At 41.7% G+C, this 20273-nt stretch overlaps 2 protein-coding genes across 3 annotated transcripts; both read left to right on the top strand.

Annotated features, from left to right (window-relative positions):
- Nucleotides 1-1924: 1924 nt before the first annotated feature.
- On the top strand, nucleotides 1925-10138 carry LOC115101334 (adenylosuccinate synthetase isozyme 2-like). The gene is made up of 13 exons (XM_029620738.2): nucleotides 1925-2188; nucleotides 3047-3149; nucleotides 3243-3311; nucleotides 3426-3476; nucleotides 3569-3635; nucleotides 3891-3998; nucleotides 4131-4212; nucleotides 7420-7546; nucleotides 7646-7800; nucleotides 7959-8083; nucleotides 8261-8358; nucleotides 8485-8634; nucleotides 8741-10138. Exons 1-13 carry the CDS (start codon nucleotides 1964-1966, stop codon nucleotides 8791-8793), a joined length of 1413 nt encoding a protein of 470 aa, XP_029476598.1. The 5' UTR covers nucleotides 1925-1963; the 3' UTR covers nucleotides 8794-10138.
- Nucleotides 10139-10948: 810 nt separating this feature from the next.
- Nucleotides 10949-19481, top strand: LOC115101333 (syntaxin-5-like). Of its 2 annotated transcripts, none has more exons than XM_029620737.2 (11): nucleotides 10949-11051; nucleotides 13629-13863; nucleotides 15693-15763; nucleotides 15904-15959; nucleotides 16039-16109; nucleotides 16264-16380; nucleotides 16490-16546; nucleotides 16687-16768; nucleotides 17352-17452; nucleotides 17673-17794; nucleotides 17993-19481. In XM_029620737.2, exons 2-11 carry the CDS (start codon nucleotides 13648-13650, stop codon nucleotides 18150-18152), a joined length of 1053 nt encoding a protein of 350 aa, XP_029476597.1. In that variant the 5' UTR covers nucleotides 10949-11051; nucleotides 13629-13647; the 3' UTR covers nucleotides 18153-19481. The 2 variants fall into 2 exon arrangements, with proteins under 2 accessions (XP_029476597.1, XP_029476596.1); XM_029620736.2 differs by having other exon boundaries at nucleotides 10958-11051; nucleotides 13626-13863.
- Nucleotides 19482-20273: the final 792 nt, after the last annotated feature.

The following is a 20273-nucleotide window of genomic DNA, read 5'->3' as shown; positions in this document are numbered from 1 at the left end:
TAGATGAATTCGGTCGGAGGTGTTTTGCATTCTAATGTCGAATTTACTTATGGAAAATCTTATGGAAAATCGTACCAAGCGATGGGTTTTAGGCATGCTCTGTTCTAGCGCTGCGCAAGTGGACATTTGAAATGGAAGTTATGGAACTCCCTCGCATGCTTCTGTTGTGGAGAAAAGTCCACAATGAAACTGACATTAAATGTGGAGTATGATACATGTGCGTTAGAGCACTCACGTCTGTCGCCTTGAAGTGCTTTGAAAGGCTGGTCATGGCTCACATCAACACCATTATCCAAGAAACCCTAGACCCACTCCAATTTGCATACTGCCCTAACAGATCCACAGATGATGCAATCTATATTGCACGTCACACTGCCCTTTCCCACCTGGACAAAAGGAACACCTATGTGAGAATGCTATTCATTGACTACAGCTCAGCGTTCAACACTATAGTGCCCTCAAAGCTCATCACTAAGCTAAAGACCCTGTGACTAAAAACGTCCCTCTGCAACTGGATCCTGGACTTCCTGACAGGCCGCCCCCTCTTCCCCCTCAGGAGATTGAAAAGATTTGGCATGGGTCTTCAAATCCTCAAAAGGTTCCACAGCTGCACCATCGAGAGCATCCTGACTGGCTGTATCAGTGCCTGGTATGGCAATTGCTCGGCCTCCGACCGCAAGGCACTACAGAGGGTCAAGCTTCCTGCCATCCAGGACCTCTATACTAGGCGTGTCAGAAGAAGGCCCTAAAAATTGTCAAAGACTCCAGCCACCTTAGTCATAGACTGTTCTCTCTGCTACCACATGGCAAGCGGTACCGGATTGCCTACCACATGGCAAGCGGTACCGGAGTGCCAAGTCTAGGTCCAAGAGGCTTCTAAACAGCTTCTACCCCCAAGCCATAAGACTCCTGAACATCTAGTCAAATGGCTACCCAGACTATTTGCATTGCCCCACCCCTTTTACGCTGTCACTTTAATAACTCTATCTACATGTACATATTACCTAAACTAACCGGTGCCCCTGCACATTAACTCTGTACCCCCTGTACATAGCCTCTCTATTGTTATTTTACTGCCACTCTTTAGTCATTTGTAACTTTTATTTCTTATTCTTACTTTTTGTAGGTATTTTTTGTTGTTATTGCATTGTTGGTTAAGGGCTTGTAAGTAAGCATTTCACTGTAAGGTCTACCTACACCTGTTGTGTTCTGCGCATGTGACAAAATTTGATTTGGATATGTTGGCCTGCAAGTAGCCTAGCCTATTAATTTATATGCTAATGTGGCCTTATCCTACCATTTGCCACAATACATATGTTGAAATGATGTTATCTCTGGAGTCATTGCAAATCAATTTGTGCCAACTATTAATGGCTGTGTGAGTCATTGCAAATCAATTTGTGCCAACTATTAATGGCTGTGTTTGTTTAGTTAATACAATTGTAAGTTATCATTCGTGATCATAGTCATATCCATATTATTAATATACGTTCGGTGATTGAAATTCCAACAAAAAAAGCAATGTTACCTGTAAATCTGATGTAGTTATGTACATGCCAAAATGGATTTATTTATAATAACAGCGTTCAAACGAGTTAATTTTACATCAATACATGTCGATTTATCTGGCGAGTTTAATAAAGGCGAATTATATTTTGTCTTGCAACATATTCAAATTAATGTATTATGTCACGGTAGCTCGCAATATTATTTTGATGGAAAACTGAATTTTGATCATTTCGTCGTTACAAGTTAAGTAGATATTAATTCTTAATTCGCTGTATTATGTTATGGAAAAGGGGTTTATTAGGTTTAATGTGTCAAACTCCCCTATTACTACGAGAAAGGGGCTAGTTTTCAGGGCTTGTGGGTGGGTTTTGTATGGACAATACGCACTTTTTTTTAACCAAACCTGGCAACCTTGTTTCCCGCTATTTTTATCCTCCGGATTTAAGCAAGGCTCATGGCAGCAGATAGCACAATGTGTAATGGCCAAGAAACGGCCTCCATGAACGGAGAGCCATCTTTCAAGCGACATCGGGAGAGTGGACAGGTCGAGTCCCTGCGGATTCCGAAGGAACCTCGGAATAAAGTAACCGTGGTCCTCGGTGCGCAATGGGGAGACGAGGGAAAGGGGAAAGTGGTTGACCTGCTAGCACTGGACGCGGATTTAGTCTGCCGGTGTCAGGTACGTAGCTACTCTAACTAGCTAGCAAACAAGGCATTTTGAACTTGACAAAAGTACGCCAGTCGTTCTGCTGCGTTGGCTAGGCAAAACCAATTCTAGTTAGTGTATATAATATTTAGGAAATGTGCTTACTAGATAACTTTAGCTATTTAGCAATTTATCATGCGAACGTTAGCATTGCTAGCTAAGCATCTTATCTGGTGGTAGTGGGTAACAACCCACAACAACAAATGGGTTATCTAGCTACAGTAACGAGTGGGTAAAGTTTGGGACGTTTCAACCGGAATCTGTTGCAAAAACTTCGTAAATAATAAGGTTGCCAACAAACAACGCATACAAAGTTGTATAGTGGGCAGAATAAGATACCAGGTAGGGAGTGGGTAAATTTGTTACATTTTTCCGAATAAAACGTGGTGATTGAAAAACGTATCACTCTGGTAGCCTATGGACAAGCTTTAAGTATAAGCTATGTGGTGAGTTGATGCCTATTCGGCATCTATTTAGCTAGGTGAATTGATCATCCTACTTTATGTGCTGTTTGTTGGCATCCTTGTTAAAGTTTTGGACAGATTCCTGTTGGAAAGTTCCACAAATTATCCCCACCCTACAGTAACAATTGCAGTTCGCTAAATGTCTTTTGTCGGCTCCCCTGGTAAAATACTGCCTACATTGGTTTCATTCGACTAGTTTTAACTGGTGAGTAATAAACCGGTATCTCCTGTTAACTACACAAACGTGTCTGTATTTTGTAATAAACTGAAGTTTTATAGCTGTTGAAACAAAGCTTTTCCAGTTAACAGGTAGTTACTCAATTTCTGCTCCTTCTCTTGTTGTTCATGTAAATGTTGTCTCTTTCAGGGAGGCAACAACGCAGGCCACACAGTGGTGGTGGACTCTGTGGAGTACGACTTCCACTTGCTGCCCAGTGGAGTGCTCAACAAGAAGGCTGTCTCATTTATTGGTGAGTTGACCCTCTTACACTTCAGCCTCCACGATGTTTTCATTGGTTTGGTTTCCTGTTCAAACCATCCGTAACTGAACTGCTCATCCACAGGGAACGGGGTTGTGATACACCTGCCTGGCCTCTTCGAGGAGGCTGAAAAGAACCTGCAGAAAGGCAACGGTGAGTATTGGCAATTGAAGAGGCCTGCAGGAAAGATGATGGTGATAAAAAGGATGAAGGAAGTGGATTCCACTGATGACACTTGACCTGCTATTTGTATTTGTCATTGTCCAGGACTGCAAGGATGGGAGACGCGGTTAAAGATATCTGACCGTGCACACATTGGTAAGACATGGCTGTTTGATTTACATGTCTTTGGTCTAGTGTCTTGCAATTCTATGAATGTATGTTTTTTTTTTTTGTGTATCTGCTTTTAGTGTTCAACTTCCACCAAGCTGTTGATGGGATCCAGGAACAACAGAGACAGCTACAGGCGGGAAACAAGTGCGTGGGTTTTATTGTATGAGGAAGTGATGGTGACTGTGTTCATGAAGCGTCTCCAATTTGGAGCGCTTATCTGAGACTCTTTGAAGACGACGCCCTGTTCTTCATTTTACTATGTGGTGAAAGTGGTTGTAGCAACAACAACAAAATATTGAAGTCATGGTAGCCTTTTAGGGCTACTGCAAAGGCAGTGTTCATTAATGCTATGGCATTCCTGAATGTCCATTCTTCTGATTTTGATTGATTGTTTTCCAGTTTGGGAACCACCAAAAAGGGCATTGGACCTGCCTATTCTTCCAAAGCTGCTCGCAATGGACTGCGAGTCTGTGACCTTGTGTCTGATTTCACTGTCTTTGCGGAGAAGTTAGTACCAAAATTATTGTTTGTAAGAATGCATGTAATTTACCTGAAATACACTTTTGAACCTTAATGATTTTAATGATCACTAAAAAAGTTGATGTTGATTGGTAGCTGATGGCATTTCTTCGTCCACAGGTTCCGTGTGTTGGCAGGGCAATTCCTGACTATGTACCCCGACCTAAATGTTGACATTGACAATGAGCTGCAACAACTGAAGGTGAAAAGAACACTGCTTTAATGTCCCAATATACACTACGATTCAAAGGTTTGGGGTCACTTAGAAGTGACCTTGTTTTTTAAAGAAAAGCAAAAAAGTTGTCCATTAAAATAACATCAAATTGATCAGAAATACAGGGTAGACACTGTTAATGTTGTAAATGACTATTGTAACTGGAAACGGCTTTTTATTTTTTTTAATGGAATATCTACGTAGGCTTACAGATGCCCATTATCAGCAACCATCACTCCTGTGTTCCAATGGCACATTGTTAGCTAATCCAAGTGTATCATTTTAAAAGGCTATTTGATCATTAGAAAACCCTTTTGCAATTATGTTAGCACAGCTGAAAACTTGTTCTGATTAAAGAAGCAATAAAACTGTCCTGGGTTCGATTACAGGCTCAAAATAGCCAGAAACAAAGCCCTTCTGAAAATCGTCAGTCTATTCTTGTTCTGAGAAATGAAGGCTATTCCATGCTAGAAACTGAAGATCTCATACTGCCCCCTTCACAGAAGAGCGCAAACTGGCTTTAACCAGAATAGAAAGAGGAGTAGTGGGAGGCCCTGGTGCACAACTGAGCAAGAGGACAAGTACACTAGTGTCTAGTTTGAGAAACTGATGCCTCACAAGTCCTCAACTGGCAGCTTCATTAAATAGTACCAGTCTCAACTTCAACAGTGAAGATGCGACTCCGGGGATGCTGGCCTTTCAGCTGTGCTAACATAATTGTAAAAGGGTTTTCTAATGATCAAGTAGCCTTTTAAAATGATACACTTGGATTAGCTAACACAACTTGCCATTGGAACACAGAAGTGATGGTTGCTGATAATGGGCCTATGTAGATATTCCATTAAAAATAAATTGTCTGTTTCCGGCTACAATAGTCACTTACAACATTAACAATGTCTACACTGTGTTTCTGATCAAGTTGCTGTTATTTTAATCGACAAAAAAAGCTTTTCTTTCAAAAAGAGGACATTTCTATGTGACCCCAAACTTTTGAACGGTAGTGTGTGTGTATTATACCTAGCTTAATTAAAACATTTAAAAAAAATCTTTGTTCTGAGCCATAAATCACCTGCCCAGGTTGCAGTCAAATCAAATGTTAACGTGAAATGCCTACTTACACGCCCTTAACCAACAATGCAGTTCAAGAAATAGTTAAGAAAATATTGAGTATATAGAGTTGAAAGTAACATTTAAGATGATATAATTACGAGGCTATATGCAGGGGTTACCAAGTCAATGTGCAGGTTAGTCAAGGTAATATGTAGGTAGGGGTAAAGTGACTATGCATAGATAAACAGCGAGAAGCAGCAGTGTTAAAACAAAGGGGGGGGTGGTCAATGTAAATAGTCCGGGTGGCCGTTTTATTCATTGTTCAGCAGTCTTATGGCTTGGAGGTAGATGCTATTAATGGGCCTTTTGGACCTAGACTTGGCGTTCCGGTACAGCTTGCTGTGTGGTAGCAAAGAGAACAGTCTATGACTACGGTGGCTGGAGTCTTTGACCCAAAAAATTGTGCCTTCCTCTGACACCGCCTAGTGTATAGGTCCTGGATGGCAGGAAGCTTGGCCCCAGTGATGTATTGGTCCATACGCACTAAACTCTAGCGTCTTACCATCGGATGCCGAGCAGTTGCCGTATGAGGGGATGATGCAACTGGTCAGGATGCTCTTGATGGTGCAGTTGTAGGACTTTTTGAGGATCCATGCCAAATATTTTCCGTCTCATGAGGGGAGAAAAGGTGAAGATGGCACGACAACACGACTGTCTTTGGACCATGGTAGTTTGTTGGTGATGTGGACATGACCCTCCTTTTCCTGTAGTCCACAATCATCTCCTTTGTCTGGATCACGTTGAGGGAGAGGTTGTTGTTCGGGCACCACACTGCCAGCTCTCTTGACCTCCTGTTTAGTTCCAGGGTCCTTAGCTTAGTGATGAGCTTTGTGGGCACTATGGTGTTGAACGCTGAGCTGTAGTCAATGAACAGCATTCTCACACAGGTGTTCCTTTTGTCCAGGTGGGAATGGGCAGTGTGGAGTGCGATTGAGATTGCGTCGTCTGTGGATTGGTTTAGGCGGTATGCAAATTGGTGTGGGTCTAGGGTTTCTGGGATGCTGGTGTTGATGTGAGCCATGACCAGCCTTTCAGAGCACTTCATGGTGACTGACGTGAGTTCTACGGGGCGGTAGTCATTTCGGCAGGTTACCTTTGCATTCTTGGTGACATGTACTATGGTGGTCTGCTTGAAACATGTAGGTATTAGCTTTGGTCAGGGAGATAGTTGCTGTGAGTACACACCCTGGTAATGCTTAAAATGAATATAGCTTGTGTGGTTTGCTCGCGTCACTGGGAAGCTGGCGAGCGTCAGAGCCGGTGTAGTAGGATTCAATATTAGTCCTTTATTGACGGTTTGCCTGTTTGATGGTTTGTATGAGGGCATAGCAGGATTTATTTTAAGTGTCTGGATTAGTGTCCCGCTCCTTGAAAGCGGCAACTCTAGCCTTTAGCTCGGTACGGATGTTGCCTGTAAATCCATGGCTTCTGGTTGGGATATGTACTTACTGTCACTGTGGGGATGACGTCGTCGATGCACTTATTGATGAAGCCAGTGACTGTGGTATACTCCTCAATGCCATTGGATGAATCCCAGAACATATTCCAGTCTGCTAGCAAAACAGTCCTGTAGTCATCTGACCACTTTCGTATTGAGTGAGTCGCTGGTACTTCCTACCTTTGCTTGTTAGCAGGAATCGGGAGGATATAATTATGGTCAGATTTGCCAAATGGAGGGAGAGCTTTATGCTTCTGTGTGTGGAGTAAACGTGGTCTAGAGTTATTATAAAAATGTTTTTTAAAAATGTGACACGTGATATACAGGTAGAAGTTAGGTCAAACGGATTTAAGTTTGCCTGCGGATAAAGTCCCTGACCATTTGGAGCACCGCTTCTGGATGAGTATTTTCTTGTCTGCTTCTGGTTAGGGATGCTAGTCCACTTACCTCTTGTTTGTGCACAATGAATGTGATCCTGTTCTCTCTACAGACAATTACTGTCTCAATTGAGCTGATTCCATGCAGAACAGCTCTTGTTAGTCTTTCAGGGGGAGCTAGAAAACTTAAGATACTGAGATGTTTCTCTATGTAGGTAGGTGGTCACTGATTTTTTTATTTATTTTTTTCTCCTCCTCCACCTTTTCCAGGTGTATGCTGAGAGGTTGCGGCCCCTTGTCACCGATGGGGTGTACTTCATGCACAAGGCCCTCACTGGTCCCAGTAAGAAGATTCTGGTGGAGGGAGCCAATGCAGCCCTCTTGGATATTGACTTTGGTGAGAACAGAAGGGTTTGAGGGGGGTAAATTATTATGCTATTTAGTAATGGCCATTGGAATATAATTTGAAGGAAATCAAATCATTTGTCTTTTTCAGGCACCTACCCGTTTGTGACATCCTCTAACTGCACTGCTGGGGGGGTGTGCACTGGCCTGGGTGTGCCCCCGTCCTATGTGGGGAGAGTGTATGGTGTGGTCAAGGCCTACACCACCCGGGTGGGCGTTGGAGCTTTCCCCACTGAGCAGGACAATGTGAGTGGATAGTGTTTTGCAGAATTGTCTTAAGTCATATAGTATGAATTTGTAGGGGTGTAAACTTACTGTCTAGGAACCGTCTCTTCTAGTACTTCATATTTACATTCAGTTTATAGTGAATCCCAGATCTGACTGCTGTGTTGATTGTGGTCCAGGAGATTGGCAACTTGTTGCAGTCCAGAGGGAGGGAGTTTGGTGTGACGACGGGCCGGCGGCGCCGCTGTGGCTGGCTTGACTTGATCCTTGTCAGATACGCCCACATGGTCAACGGCTTCACTGCGTAAGGCTCGGTCTCGCCTCCTGCTTGTCCTTCTTTCTGGATGTGTTCCAAACTGTATGCATTGTAATTATTGGATCACCGTGTTCAGTCTGTTGTACTTGTGTATGCCTCCACTATGTTCAGTTGCTGTCTATTTATTGCATAACTGTGTTTGACACCACTGTTTCTCTCCGACAGCATCGCTCTGACCAAGCTTGACGTCCTCGACACGCTGCCAGAGATCAAAGTGGGTGTGTCCTACACTGTAGATGACGAATCCCTTCCCAGTTTTCCTGGTAAGTTTCTCCCTGTCTAGGGGGACTTATTTTATACAGTTGCTCTGTTCACTTGACCCTTACACATTTGATTTGGCTTGCCCTGCATGCTGACTCCCATCTTATTCCCTGTCTTTCCCACTGTAGCCAATATGGACATGCTGATGCGGGTGTCAGTGAAGTATGAGACACTACCTGGATGGTGCTGCAGCACTGAGGATGTGCGGTGCTTTGAGGAGCTGCCCCCTCAGGCACAGAGCTACATCCGCTTCATCGAGGACTTCTTGCAAGTGCCAGGTTAGTCAAGAAACAAGTATTTATGGTGATTAAGCAGCCTTACTGAAAACCAACCTTGTTTTGATAATTGATGATATATTCACCGTGAATTTGATTTTATTTGCAGTGAAATGGGTTGGAGTTGGGAAATCCAGAGAAAGCATGATCAAGCTGTTCTGATCAGTTTGGGAACTGATATCTTTTGGTTTTCTTGCCATTACAACAGCATATTGGGAGAAGAATGATGTTGAATACTTGGATGACCATAAACCTTGGGTTAAAGTCCCAAAATCTGTTCTGCAGAAAAGCAAAAACTTCACCAGCAACGTTATTAGTGAAATGTATAACCTGCATTCTATAGCTTTCTTTTCTTCTGATATGACAAGACAATATATTGACCATTATGTTCATCCTCTGTGTGTAATGGACAGACGGGTATTAAATCTTAAACAACTGTGGTAACCATACCAGGCTTTCATCAACCATTTCATTGAAGTAGTAATATGTTTTTACAACTGTTTGGGTTGTTTTTTGTTTGCTTTCTTTTAAAACAAGATTTTAAAATTACTTCACCTTGCAGTTATTTTTTACACTATCTTTGCTTAAGGGTTGCGATAGTAGGCTAATGTTTTTAAGGAGGCCTCATAATTAGGTCTTTGGATGAGCTGGCCTGTTGTACGAAGGAATTATTGTCAGGATTTTAGATTCTAAAGGGATGCTGTCTGAATGCCTTGATTTCCTATTGATCATTAAAACTTGTTCAGGATTGGTGGATCCCCTGCGGGACGGTTGAGCTAACGTAGGCTAATGCGATTAGCATGAGGTTGTAAGTAACAAACATTTCCCAGGACATAGACATATCTGATATTGGCAGAAAGCTTAAATTCTTGTTAATCTAACTGCACTGTCCAATTTACAGTAGCTATTTCAGTGAAAGAATACCATGCTATTGTCTGAGGCGATTGCACAGTTTTGAACATGGTTATTAATAAACATATTAGGCACATTTGGGCAGTCTTGATACAACATTTTGAACAGAAATGCAATGGTTCATTGAATCAGACTAAAACTTTGCACATACACTGCCATCTAGTGGCCAATATCCAGATGACACCTGGGCTGGTTAAATGATGGCCTTTCTCTTGCATTTTCAAAGATGATGGTACAAAAAATACAGTATATAAAATATATTGTATTTTACCAGATCTAATGTGTTTTTCTCCTACATTCCTTTCACATTTCCACAAACTTCAGTGTTTCCTTTCAAATGGTAGCAAGAAAATGCATATCCTTGCTACAGGCGGTTAGATTTGGGTATGTCATTTTAGGTGAAAATAGGAAAAAAAGATCCTTAACCTCTTAAGATCAAGAACTTGTGATTGCACACAAACACACCTGCTGATGTTTAGAACCTGGGTGGAACTCCACTTAATGTATATACAAATGTTTTCCAATATTTCTTTCGGTGTAATGAAGTAAACCATATGCTTCTCCCCTACAATTATCAATAAAATTCTAAGTGTCATTGCTGTTTTGTTGATTAGTATCATGTGCATATTCTTCTCTGGAGGATTTGGTCTGCTGTCCAATAAAAGCAGTAATTTCCCTTCCCTCTTTGTCAATGGCCCTGCTCAAGAGGATCATAAGCGTAATGTATAGTTGTTCATAAATTGACTTATTGATCAAATTATGAGCAGTTATTTATGATTCAAGGTTCTTTGTAGGTCAGTCGGCAGTTGTCTGCAATGTGGAACAAGTCCATTTTCAAGACTAGCCGTGTTCTTGACCATCAAATCCATGATGCATTGTGGGTAAATGGTAGCTGACTGAGCGACAAATCTGTTGTAAGCTAGAAACACAAGCATTTCGCTACACCCGCAATAACATCTGTTAAATGTGTATGTGATCAATACAATGTGATTGCAATAAGTAGTTATTTATGATGCAATGTGATTTGTAGGCCAGTCAATTGGCTGTTGCCTGCAATGTCGAACAAGCCTTATTTCGGCCCCTTTTTACATTTACATTTACATTCATTTTTCTCTGGTGTTCATCACCTCTTCGACCTGTGACCAGTCTATACACAGACAACATCACACTGACATTTCACACAAATGAGCAGAGCCATTCAAGCTGCAAACGGTCCTGGTTACATCCATTTGATAATGTGAAAAAAATATCCAAACTAGTACATAATTATTTGATCACATGTATGATTTTAGGTTGAATTCTCATAAGGGCTATTCTCTGTTCTCTATTTGGGATCTACAGCAAAGACATGCATGATGAATGGACTGGTCTGAATTTGTCCAACTGGGCACCCTTACAACGTAATGCGCTAAACTAGACGTATACGTGGCGCTGACGTCAGCGTTTAGCGGAAGGACCAGTTCCTTCGTAGGCAGTGGAGTGATCAAATAAAGATTATTTATTTACCGGTAAGAGATTGTTGGTATTTGAAACTTGATTATGTCTCGAAAAGATATCCTGATAACACTTGCTTAGTCATGTATCTACTCTGTTTTTGTCGTGCCAATGTTTTATAGCTAACGTTAAGCTTATTCAGCTTTGGAAGACAGAACGCTAGCTACTAATAGCAGCAGGCTTGTTATGACTATTGGGCGTATTCGTTTTGCATGGCCCGATTGCCTCGGGTGTACGGGTTGGAACATTTTAAACCATTCCATTGGTCCTTAAGTGAAATCTACACCCACCCTGGGCACCGGGTCATGTGAAACGAACTAGCCCATTTGCCGTTCACTCATCATCCACAAAACCATTCCATTTTCTGTTAGTGCTAGCGTGTTACATATATTCTCCTACATATGTATAACATTATTTATCAATATTGATGCCGTTTGTCCGATATAATATACTGTAACGACCCTGGGTTTATAAGCGCGGATATCGACTCTACCAGTTGAGCATACTTTTGGTGCACATTCGATAGCGCGCTGGACTTCGGGCTAGAAGTTCGAGGGTTCGCGCTCCCTGCTTGTTTCATTACAATACTGGATTCTGAGAGTAACCTGAGCTATTTTGGACTGTTTGGCCAATCACTGAAGCTGGAGACTCATATCTCCTCACTAGATTTAAGCACCAGCTGTCAGAGCAGCTCACAGATCACTGCACCTGTGCACAGCCCATCTGTAAACAGCCCATCTGCTCATCCCCATACTGTTATTTATTATTACACATTATTAGCACCTGTCCCGCATCACTACTCTGGACGGTTCTGACTTAGAATATGTGGACAACTACAAATACCTAGGTGTCTGATTAGACTGTAAACTATCCTTCCAGACTCACATGAAGCATCTCCAATCCAAAATTAAATCTAGAATCGGCTTCCTATTTCGCAACAAAGCATACTTCACTCATGCTGCCAAACATACCCTCGTAAAACTGACTAACCTACTGATCCTTGACTTCGGTGATGTCATTTACAAAATAGCCTCCAACACTCTACTCAGCAAATTGGATGCAGAAGAAGATGTGCATCTGTTTTGTCACCAAAGCCCCATATACTGCCCACCACTGCGACCTGTATGCTCTAGTCGGCTGGCCCTCGCTACATATTCGTCGCCAGACCCACTGGCTCCAGGTCATCTAGAAGTCTTTGCTAGGTAAAGCCACACCTTTTCTCAGCTCACTGGTCACCATAGCAGCACCCACCCATAGCACGTGCTCCAGCAGGTATCCCCAAAACCAATTCCTCCTTTCTGGTCTGCTTCTGGTTAGGGATGCTAGTCCACTTATCTCTTGTTTGTGCCCAATGAATGTGATCCTGTTCTCTCTACAGTTCTCTGCTGCCAATGACTGGAACGAATTGCAAAAATCACTGAAGCTGCAGACTCAAATCTCCCTCACTAACTTTAAGCACCAGTTGTCAGAGCAGCTCACAGGTCACTGCACCTGTGCATAGCCTATCTGTAAATAGCCCACCCAACTACCTCATCCCCATACTGTTATTTATTATTAATTTTTAGCTCCTTTGCACCCCAATATCTCTACTTGCACATTCTTCTTCTGCACATCTATCACTCCAGTGTTTAATTGCTAAATTGTAATTATTTTGCCACTTTGGCCTATTTAGTGCCTTACCTCCCTTATCTTACCTAATTTGCACACACTGTATATATACTTTTTCTATTGTGTTATTGACTGTATGTCTGTTTATTCCATGTGTAACTCTGTTGTTGTTTGTGTCGCACTGCTTTGCTTTATCTTGGCCAGGTTGCAGTTGTAGATGAGAACTTGTTCTCAACTAGCCTACCTGGTTAAATAAAGATTAAATAAAGAATGAACTAACAATCAAACATGTGCAAGGCATTCAGTGGATAAACAGCTAGTACCTCAACCAGTATAGGTTTGTTGGATTGTTCATTTTGCAATCCTGGGTTTTGTAGATTTTTTTTAAGCAAGCACAATTTTCTTGACCAGAAGATTCTTGGTTGAGTTGTGAGTAAACCCCTTGATTGTAATGATTGCATTTAGCTATGGGTTACAATCGGGCACATTATGTAACACTACATGATGCTTTTTCTGGGAATCAGGATTTGGTGGTAGCTAAGAAAAAAACGGTTTTACCTAACAGTTATTTACCCCAAACATTGGTTATCACATTTTTCATCGACTACTCTGTTCTTTTATCTTTTAGTAAACAAGAGAACACGAAGAAAAGTCTAGAAGTTGAAAAAGTCTAGTAGACTAGTCTATCAGTGTACTGATTGCTACTCTCAAACCCAGAAAGTTCTTGAAGAGGATGTGTCTCTTTTGCTTTCTTTGCAGAGTGTCTGTATACATTCACACCAGTTGGTCTGTGGGTTTATTCTATCTTCAAGAACTCAAGTGAAACAATCTCCTTGTTGTCTGCCTAGTAGCTACTGTCTCATTTCAGACCCAGGGCTTTCCGGGACAGTTTTTGAGGAGCTTGTCATGTTGTGAGTACACAAGTGTTTTTGATGGATCTTTAACATTATTCGTACTGAAATCTGACTCCGTTTTCCTCTCAGGTGATGTGCCTGAGCATCCATGAACACGCGTCGTCGCCACGGTCCTAGGAACAGCCAGGAAGGGGTGTACCTAGGGCCTGCCCAGACCCAGTCACCGCTGATCCAGTTGCAGGACCCACAACTCACAGCCCCCAGTCCACCGCCACCTGCCCCACTGGTGGACATAAGCAACATGTCGGGCAGGGACCGCACCAATGAGTTCCAGTCAGTCTGCAGGTCACTACAGGGGAGACAGGTGAGCAACATGGAGAGACCGTATGTCTTTTAATAATAATATGTATGTTCTCAATTAGTATTAACTAGCTTTACCAAAATAGATGTGACAGATTAGCACCATAGAGAGATGTTTATTTATTACTGTTATGTACAGTACCACTCAAAAGTTTGGACATAACTACTCTTTCCAGGGTTTTTCTTTATTTTTACCATTTTCTGCATTGTAGAATAATAGTGAAGACATCAAAACTATGAAATAACACACATGGAATTTTGTAGTAACCAAAAAAGTGTTAAACAAATCCAAATATATTTGAGATTTGTCAAAGTAGCCAGCTTTGCCTTGATGACAGCATTGTACACTCTTGGCATTCTCTCAACCAGCTTCATGAGGTATAGTCACCTGGAATGCATTTCAATCAACAGGTGTGTCTTGTTAAAAGTTAATTTGTGGAATTTCTTTCCTTCTTAATGTATTTGAGCCAATCAGTTGTGTTGTGACAAGGTAGGGGGATATACAGAAGATAGCCCTATTTGGTAAAAGACCAAGTCCATATTATGGCAAGAACAGGTCAAATAAGCAAAGAGAAACAACAGTCCATCATTACTCTAAGACATGAAGGTCAGTCAATATGGAACATGTCAAGAACTTTGAAAGTTTCTTTAAGTGCAGTCGCAAAAACCATCAAGCGCTATGATGAAACTGGCTCTCATGAGGACCGCCACAGGAAAGGAAGACCCAGAATTACCTCTGCTGCAGAGAATAAGTTCATTAGAGTTACCAGCCTCAGAAATTGCAGCCCAAATATATGCTTCACAGAGTTCAAGTAACAGACACATCTCAACATCAACTGTTCAGAGGAGACTGTGAATCAGGCCTTCATGGTCGAATTGCTGCAAAGAAACCACTAGTAAAGGACACCAATAATAAGAAGAGTCTTGCTTGGGCCAAGAAACTTGAGCAATGGACGTTAGACCGGTGGAAATCTGTCCTTTGGTCCGATGAGTCCAAATTTGAGTTTTTTAGTTCCAACCGCCTCGTCTTTGTGAGACGCAGATTAGGTGAACGGATGCTCTCCGCATGTGTGGTTCCTACCGTGAAGCATGGAGGAGGCGGTGTGATGGTGTGGGTGTGCTTTGCTGGTGACACTGTCTGTGATCTATTTAGAATTCAAGGCACACTTAACCAGCATGGCTACTGCAGAATTCTGCAGCGATATGCCATCCCATCTGGTTTGTGCTTAGTGGGACTATCATCTGTTTTTCAACAGGACAATGATCCAACACACCTCCAGGCTGTGTAAGGGCTATTTTACCAAGAAGGAGAGTGATGGAGTGTTGCATCAGATGACCTGGCCTCCAAAATCATCCATCCTCAAACAAATTGAGATGGTTTGTGATGAGTTTTACTTCACAGCAGAGTGAAGGAATAGCAGCCAACAAGTGTTCAGCATATGTGGGAACTCCTTCAAGACTGTTGGAAAAGTATTCCAGGTGAAGCTGGTTGAGAGAATGCCAAGAGTGTGCAAAGCTATCTTCCAGGCTAAGGGTGGCTACTTTGAAGAATTTAAAATATTTGTTTAACACTTTTTTGTGAACAGCATGATTCCATATGTGTTATTTCATAGTTTTGATGTCTTCATTATTATTCTACAATGTATAAAATAGTACAAATAAAGAAATACCCTTGATAGATAGGTGTGTCCAAACTTTTGACTGGTACTGTATGTTTTGAACGAGCACCAACTGTCGAATCATAACATTCAGGCACACCAAAATAGTTGTGCTTGACATTTGCACACTGATCAATGTTGGTTGATTGTTCCTTATTCTTTCTGTTTTCTTCAGAATGCGGTCCAGTCCAGCAAGCCAGCCCTCAGTGCCGTCAGACAGCGCAGTGACTTTACACTCATGGCAAAGTTAGGAGCATTACACTGTGTTATTAACATGTTATTGAATGAGAATAGTAGATGATTTTGAGAACAGATACATTTTATGTATAGCCTTCTATTGGTATCCCTATACTCAACTGTTTGTTATGTTTCTTTCTATTTAACAGGAGGATTGGGAAGGACTTGAGTAACACTTTCGCCAAACTGGAAAAACTCACAATACGTAAGGAAGCAACTTTTTGAGTTTTTGCGTCCACAATGTGGTTGTGCATCTGGAACTCACTGACTCTTATCTTGTCTAGTTGCCAAAAGGAAATCTCTTTTTGATGACAAAGCTGTGGAGATTGAGGAGTTAACCTACATTGTTAAACAGGTGAGGAGATATGTATAGTAGATTTAGCTGCTATACTTTGTTGTTACTCTACAGAGTTTATATGTACAGGATGCTGTTCAGGAACACTTTATTAGATGACCGTTGGGATGTGAAAGTAAAAGCAAGCTGTCTGTTTTTTCTTTTCTTTGTCCAGGACATAAACAGTCTGAATAAACAGATAGCACAGCTGCAGGGTCTTGTGCGCTCCAGACAGAGTCAGAATGGCAAACACCTACAGACACATTCCAACACCATCGTTGTCTCCCTCCAGGTAACTTCCATGCTCTGACATTCATGTCCATTGGTTTTATCCAATGAAGAATAGTGCATGTCACTTTTCCATGTAGCGTTCATTTTATAACAGCCCTTTTCTGTTCTAGTCCAAACTGGCATCAATGTCAAACGACTTCAAGTCGGTGCTGGAGGTCAGGACAGAGGTAAGACAGACACGCATCTTTCACAGTAAATATTTTGACCAGACTAGTTTTGATTGGATGTTCCATGTATATTTGTTGATTTATAAACCGTTTTATACAGATTTTCTTCTCAACTCCCCCACACTCTTTTCCCTCTGCAGAACCTCAAAGAGCAGAAGAGTAGAAGAGATCAATTTTCTCAAGCCCCAGTATCCTCCTCCCATCTACATGCCAGCAACTTCGGTGAGATAAACTATTATCAGCTCCACAGTACAAAACAAGCACTAAAAAGTACAACCTGACCTCTCTCTCTCTCTCCCCCCTTCTCTCTCTCTCTCTCTCTCCTCCCTTCTCTCTCTCTCTCTCTCTCTCCCCCCTTCTCTCTCTCTCTCTCTCTCTCTCTCTCCCCTTCTCTCTCTCTCTCTCTCTCTCCCTCTCTCTCTCTCCTCTCCCCCTTCTCTCTCTCTCTCCTTCTCTCTCTCTCTCTCTCTCTCTCTCTCTCCTTCTCTCTCTCTCTCTCCTCCTTCTCTCTCTCTCTCTCTCCTCCCTTCTCTCTCTCTCTCCTCCCTTCTCTCTCTCTCTCCTCCCTTCTCTCTCTCTCTCCTCCCTTCTCTCTCTCTCTCTCCTCCCTTCTCTCTCTCTCTCTTCCCTTCTCTCTCTCTCTTCCCCTTCTCTCTCTCCTCCCTTCTCTCTCTCTCTCTCTCTCTCTCTCTCCTCCCTTCTCTCTCTCCTTCTCTTCCTCTCTCTCTCTCTCTCTCTCCTCCCTTCTCTCTCTCTCTCTCCTCCCTTCTCTCTCTCTCACTCTCACTCTCACTCTCTCTTGCAGGTAACTCATTGTTAATGCAGGATGACTCTAAAAGGACAGCTGAAGTCTCTATAGACATGGACTTCCGTGCCAGCCAACAGCTGCAGCTTGTCAATGAACAGGTATTACCTCCAATCCTCTTGATGATGAGAAGCATTATAATGATTGTGACAATAACAGTGACATTTAAAACACACTTTGACGCAGTGTCCTCATTCGATACAAATGCTTTTATTGACTGAGACTTGTTTCTGGAGTCATGTGTCAATCAATAATACTGTTTGTTGCTTAATAATTTGCATTCATTCTAAGTGGTGTCACTCTTATGGTGTGTTTGTATAGGACTCGTACATCCAGAGCCGTTCAGACACCATGCAGAACATAGAGACCACCATCGTAGAGCTGGGCTCCATCTTCCAGCAGCTGGCCCACATGGTGAAGGAGCAGGAGGAGACAGTGCAGAGGTGAGGGAGACATGAAGAGAGAGCCAGAGATGATCAAGCCACTAGTTAAGATGCTTTTCCCCTGATATAACATTGTTGTTCTGATGTTTTGTTGAGCTTGCATATCCAGCAATGATCAGACAGGGCATGCAGTGGTAAGCCGGTTAATGAAACCTCTGACACTCATTGACCTCCCATTTCCCATCCTCTTTCCTGCAGAATTGACGCCAATGTGGAGGACACCCAGCTCAACGTGGACATGGCACACTCCGAGATCCTCAAGTACTTTCAGTCTGTCTCATCCAACCGCTGGCTCATGGTCAAAATCTTCCTCGTCCTCATAGTCTTCTTCATCGTCTTTGTGGTCTTCTTTGCTTGAGGAGCAGGGGGGCACTTGGCTAAGGATGAGAGAGGGAGGGATTGTGCTGGAGGAGAGCAGTTTCTCCTTTATGTTTCATACTTTCTCTCCTTGTGGTTTAAAGAAAATACCACTACTAACACACAATTCTGCATATGCTAAGATGTGGTTATGTTGATAATGAATAGCTGTATGGTAGAAAGAAGTTGAAAAATATGATTATTCTTATTACCATCCATTAAATGGAGTAAATAGATTAAATCTATGATGCACGATAGAAGACTATTGCAGTTGGATTGAAACTCTCTTCTGTTGTCTTCATGTGTTCTTTCTGTAATTTGTAGAAAACATTCCTACTCCTTGAAGGACAGGGTCAATCCAAAGAGAAATTGAGTCGGAATAGGAAACTGGTAGATTAATTTGGCCTTAAAAGACCTGTATGCTGAATCTCTGAGGGACGTTACTCCTCACAATGCACCTCACTGCCAGCAGTAATACCTCCGTTAGGATGTTAGGGCTGATTGATAAGGCCATGTGAATGACCTCTGACCTTCAATCTCTTCTTTGATGGTTAGGAAAGCTGATGGGAAATGTTTGGCCACTCTTAACCTAAACTGTACGTGCATTGTGTCCCACAATGATATCATGCACATGAAAGGACATCCATCATGATAGTCAACTTGCCGTGGTTGACCTGAGATAGATGAATGTACTGTGTAAGTGAAGCATTGCCAGTACTTCTGGTGCTTTTATTTTCTCTAGTCAGATACTGAACTGTATGTGCACAACTGCTTTGCCTTTTACAGCTACCATAGAATATCTTTGAATTAAGATACATTATTTTCAATAAACTGGTTATTTAAATGATGTTCAATCAGAGTCTGCACATAACACCAAATGAGTGGTGTTTTACAGACAGATGTTCTACATTTTTCACCCCCTGCCTCTCCCCTAATACACACACACACACACACACCATAAATGTTCAATGTTCACACATTTTCTGGGACTAAATCTCTGTTTTATCTATGTCTCTGAGGTATCTGTAAAGGTAAATTAATTGTAATTCAAATTTGTTATGTCTCTCCTTTTTGTTCAAGAGAATGACTTGGAGACACCAAAAAAATATTCAAATATACAAACTGGTAATATTCTGGAACCCAGAAATATTGGAATGGACATTTTTTTAAACTGTTTCACACATTTGCTCTCCTCTGTCTCTGGATATCTTGGAGGAAGTATTGTAGGTCACTGCTAATTTTATTGATACCCCTAATTTCTGTATTTTATCATAAGCTTTTGTTGTAGAAACTGCAAATGTGTAAGCAAAAATTAAAAATAATTGTAAAAGTTTTGTTTTTCATTGTCAACAGGAATGTGTTTGTTTTAGTGTAGTCACCACCATAACACTGACATATAGGTTTATTGTTGTCAAGTTTAGGGTTCATTCTAAATTAGTCAAACAGTTTGTTTGCATTCTTTGGAAGCTGAACAGTTTATTTACATAGCCTTGTTTTTCAGAATAATGAAATCCTCCATTAAGAAACAGAACATATACAGTGTCTTCAGGAAGTATTCACACCCCTTGACTTATTCCACATTTTGATATGTTACAACCTAAATACAACAGTTTTTTTCCCCCCTCAGCCATCCACACACACAATACCTCATAATGACAAAGTGAAAACATGTTTTCAGACATTTTACCAAATGTTGTTGAGAATGAAATACAGAAATATCTCATTTATATAAGTATTCACACCCCTGAGTCAATACTTTGTAGAAGCACCTTTGGCGGCGATTACAGCTTTGAGTCGTCTTGGGCATGTCTATCGGCTTTGCACATCTGGATTTGGAGATTTTCTCCATTCTTCCTTACAGATTTTCTCAAGCTCTCTTAAGTTAGTTGGGGAGTGGTGTTGAACAGCAATGTTCAAGTCTTTCCACAGATTTTCAATGGAATTGAAGTCTGGGCTCTGGCTGGGCCACTCAAGGACTTTCACTTTCTTGTTCTGATGCCATTCCAGCGTTGCATTGGCTGTATGCTTAGGGTCATTATCCTGTTGGAATGTAAAATCTTCGCCCCAGTCTAAGGTCGTTTGCACTCTGAAGCAGGTTCTCATCAAGGGTTTACCTCTTATT

The sequence above is a fragment of the Oncorhynchus nerka genome, linkage group LG19 (genome assembly GCF_034236695.1).
Source record: "Oncorhynchus nerka isolate Pitt River linkage group LG19, Oner_Uvic_2.0, whole genome shotgun sequence".
Classification (NCBI taxonomy): domain Eukaryota; kingdom Metazoa; phylum Chordata; class Actinopteri; order Salmoniformes; family Salmonidae; genus Oncorhynchus; species Oncorhynchus nerka.
This window is presented reverse-complemented; position numbering and strand designations above follow the sequence as displayed.

What these genes read in the sequence shown, in the direction of transcription:
- LOC115101334 (XM_029620738.2), top strand. Translation starts at nt 1,964, where the DNA reads ATGGCAGCAGATAGCACAATGTGTAATGGCCAAGAAACGGCCTCCATG. An exon ending in GAAGGCTGTCTCATTTATTG is followed by an intron (nt 3,150 to 3,242) that starts GTGAGTTGACCC and finishes GCTCATCCACAG; the next exon opens with GGAACGGGGTTGTGATACAC. An exon ending in GGACTTCTTGCAAGTGCCAG is followed by an intron (nt 8,635 to 8,740) that starts GTTAGTCAAGAA and finishes TTTTATTTGCAG; the next exon opens with TGAAATGGGTTGGAGTTGGG.
- LOC115101333 (XM_029620737.2), top strand. Translation starts at nt 13,648, where the DNA reads ATGAACACGCGTCGTCGCCACGGTCCTAGGAACAGCCAGGAAGGGGTG. An exon ending in GGTCACTACAGGGGAGACAG is followed by an intron (nt 13,864 to 15,692) that starts GTGAGCAACATG and finishes TGTTTTCTTCAG; the next exon opens with AATGCGGTCCAGTCCAGCAA. An exon ending in TGCTGGAGGTCAGGACAGAG is followed by an intron (nt 16,547 to 16,686) that starts GTAAGACAGACA and finishes TTCCCTCTGCAG; the next exon opens with AACCTCAAAGAGCAGAAGAG.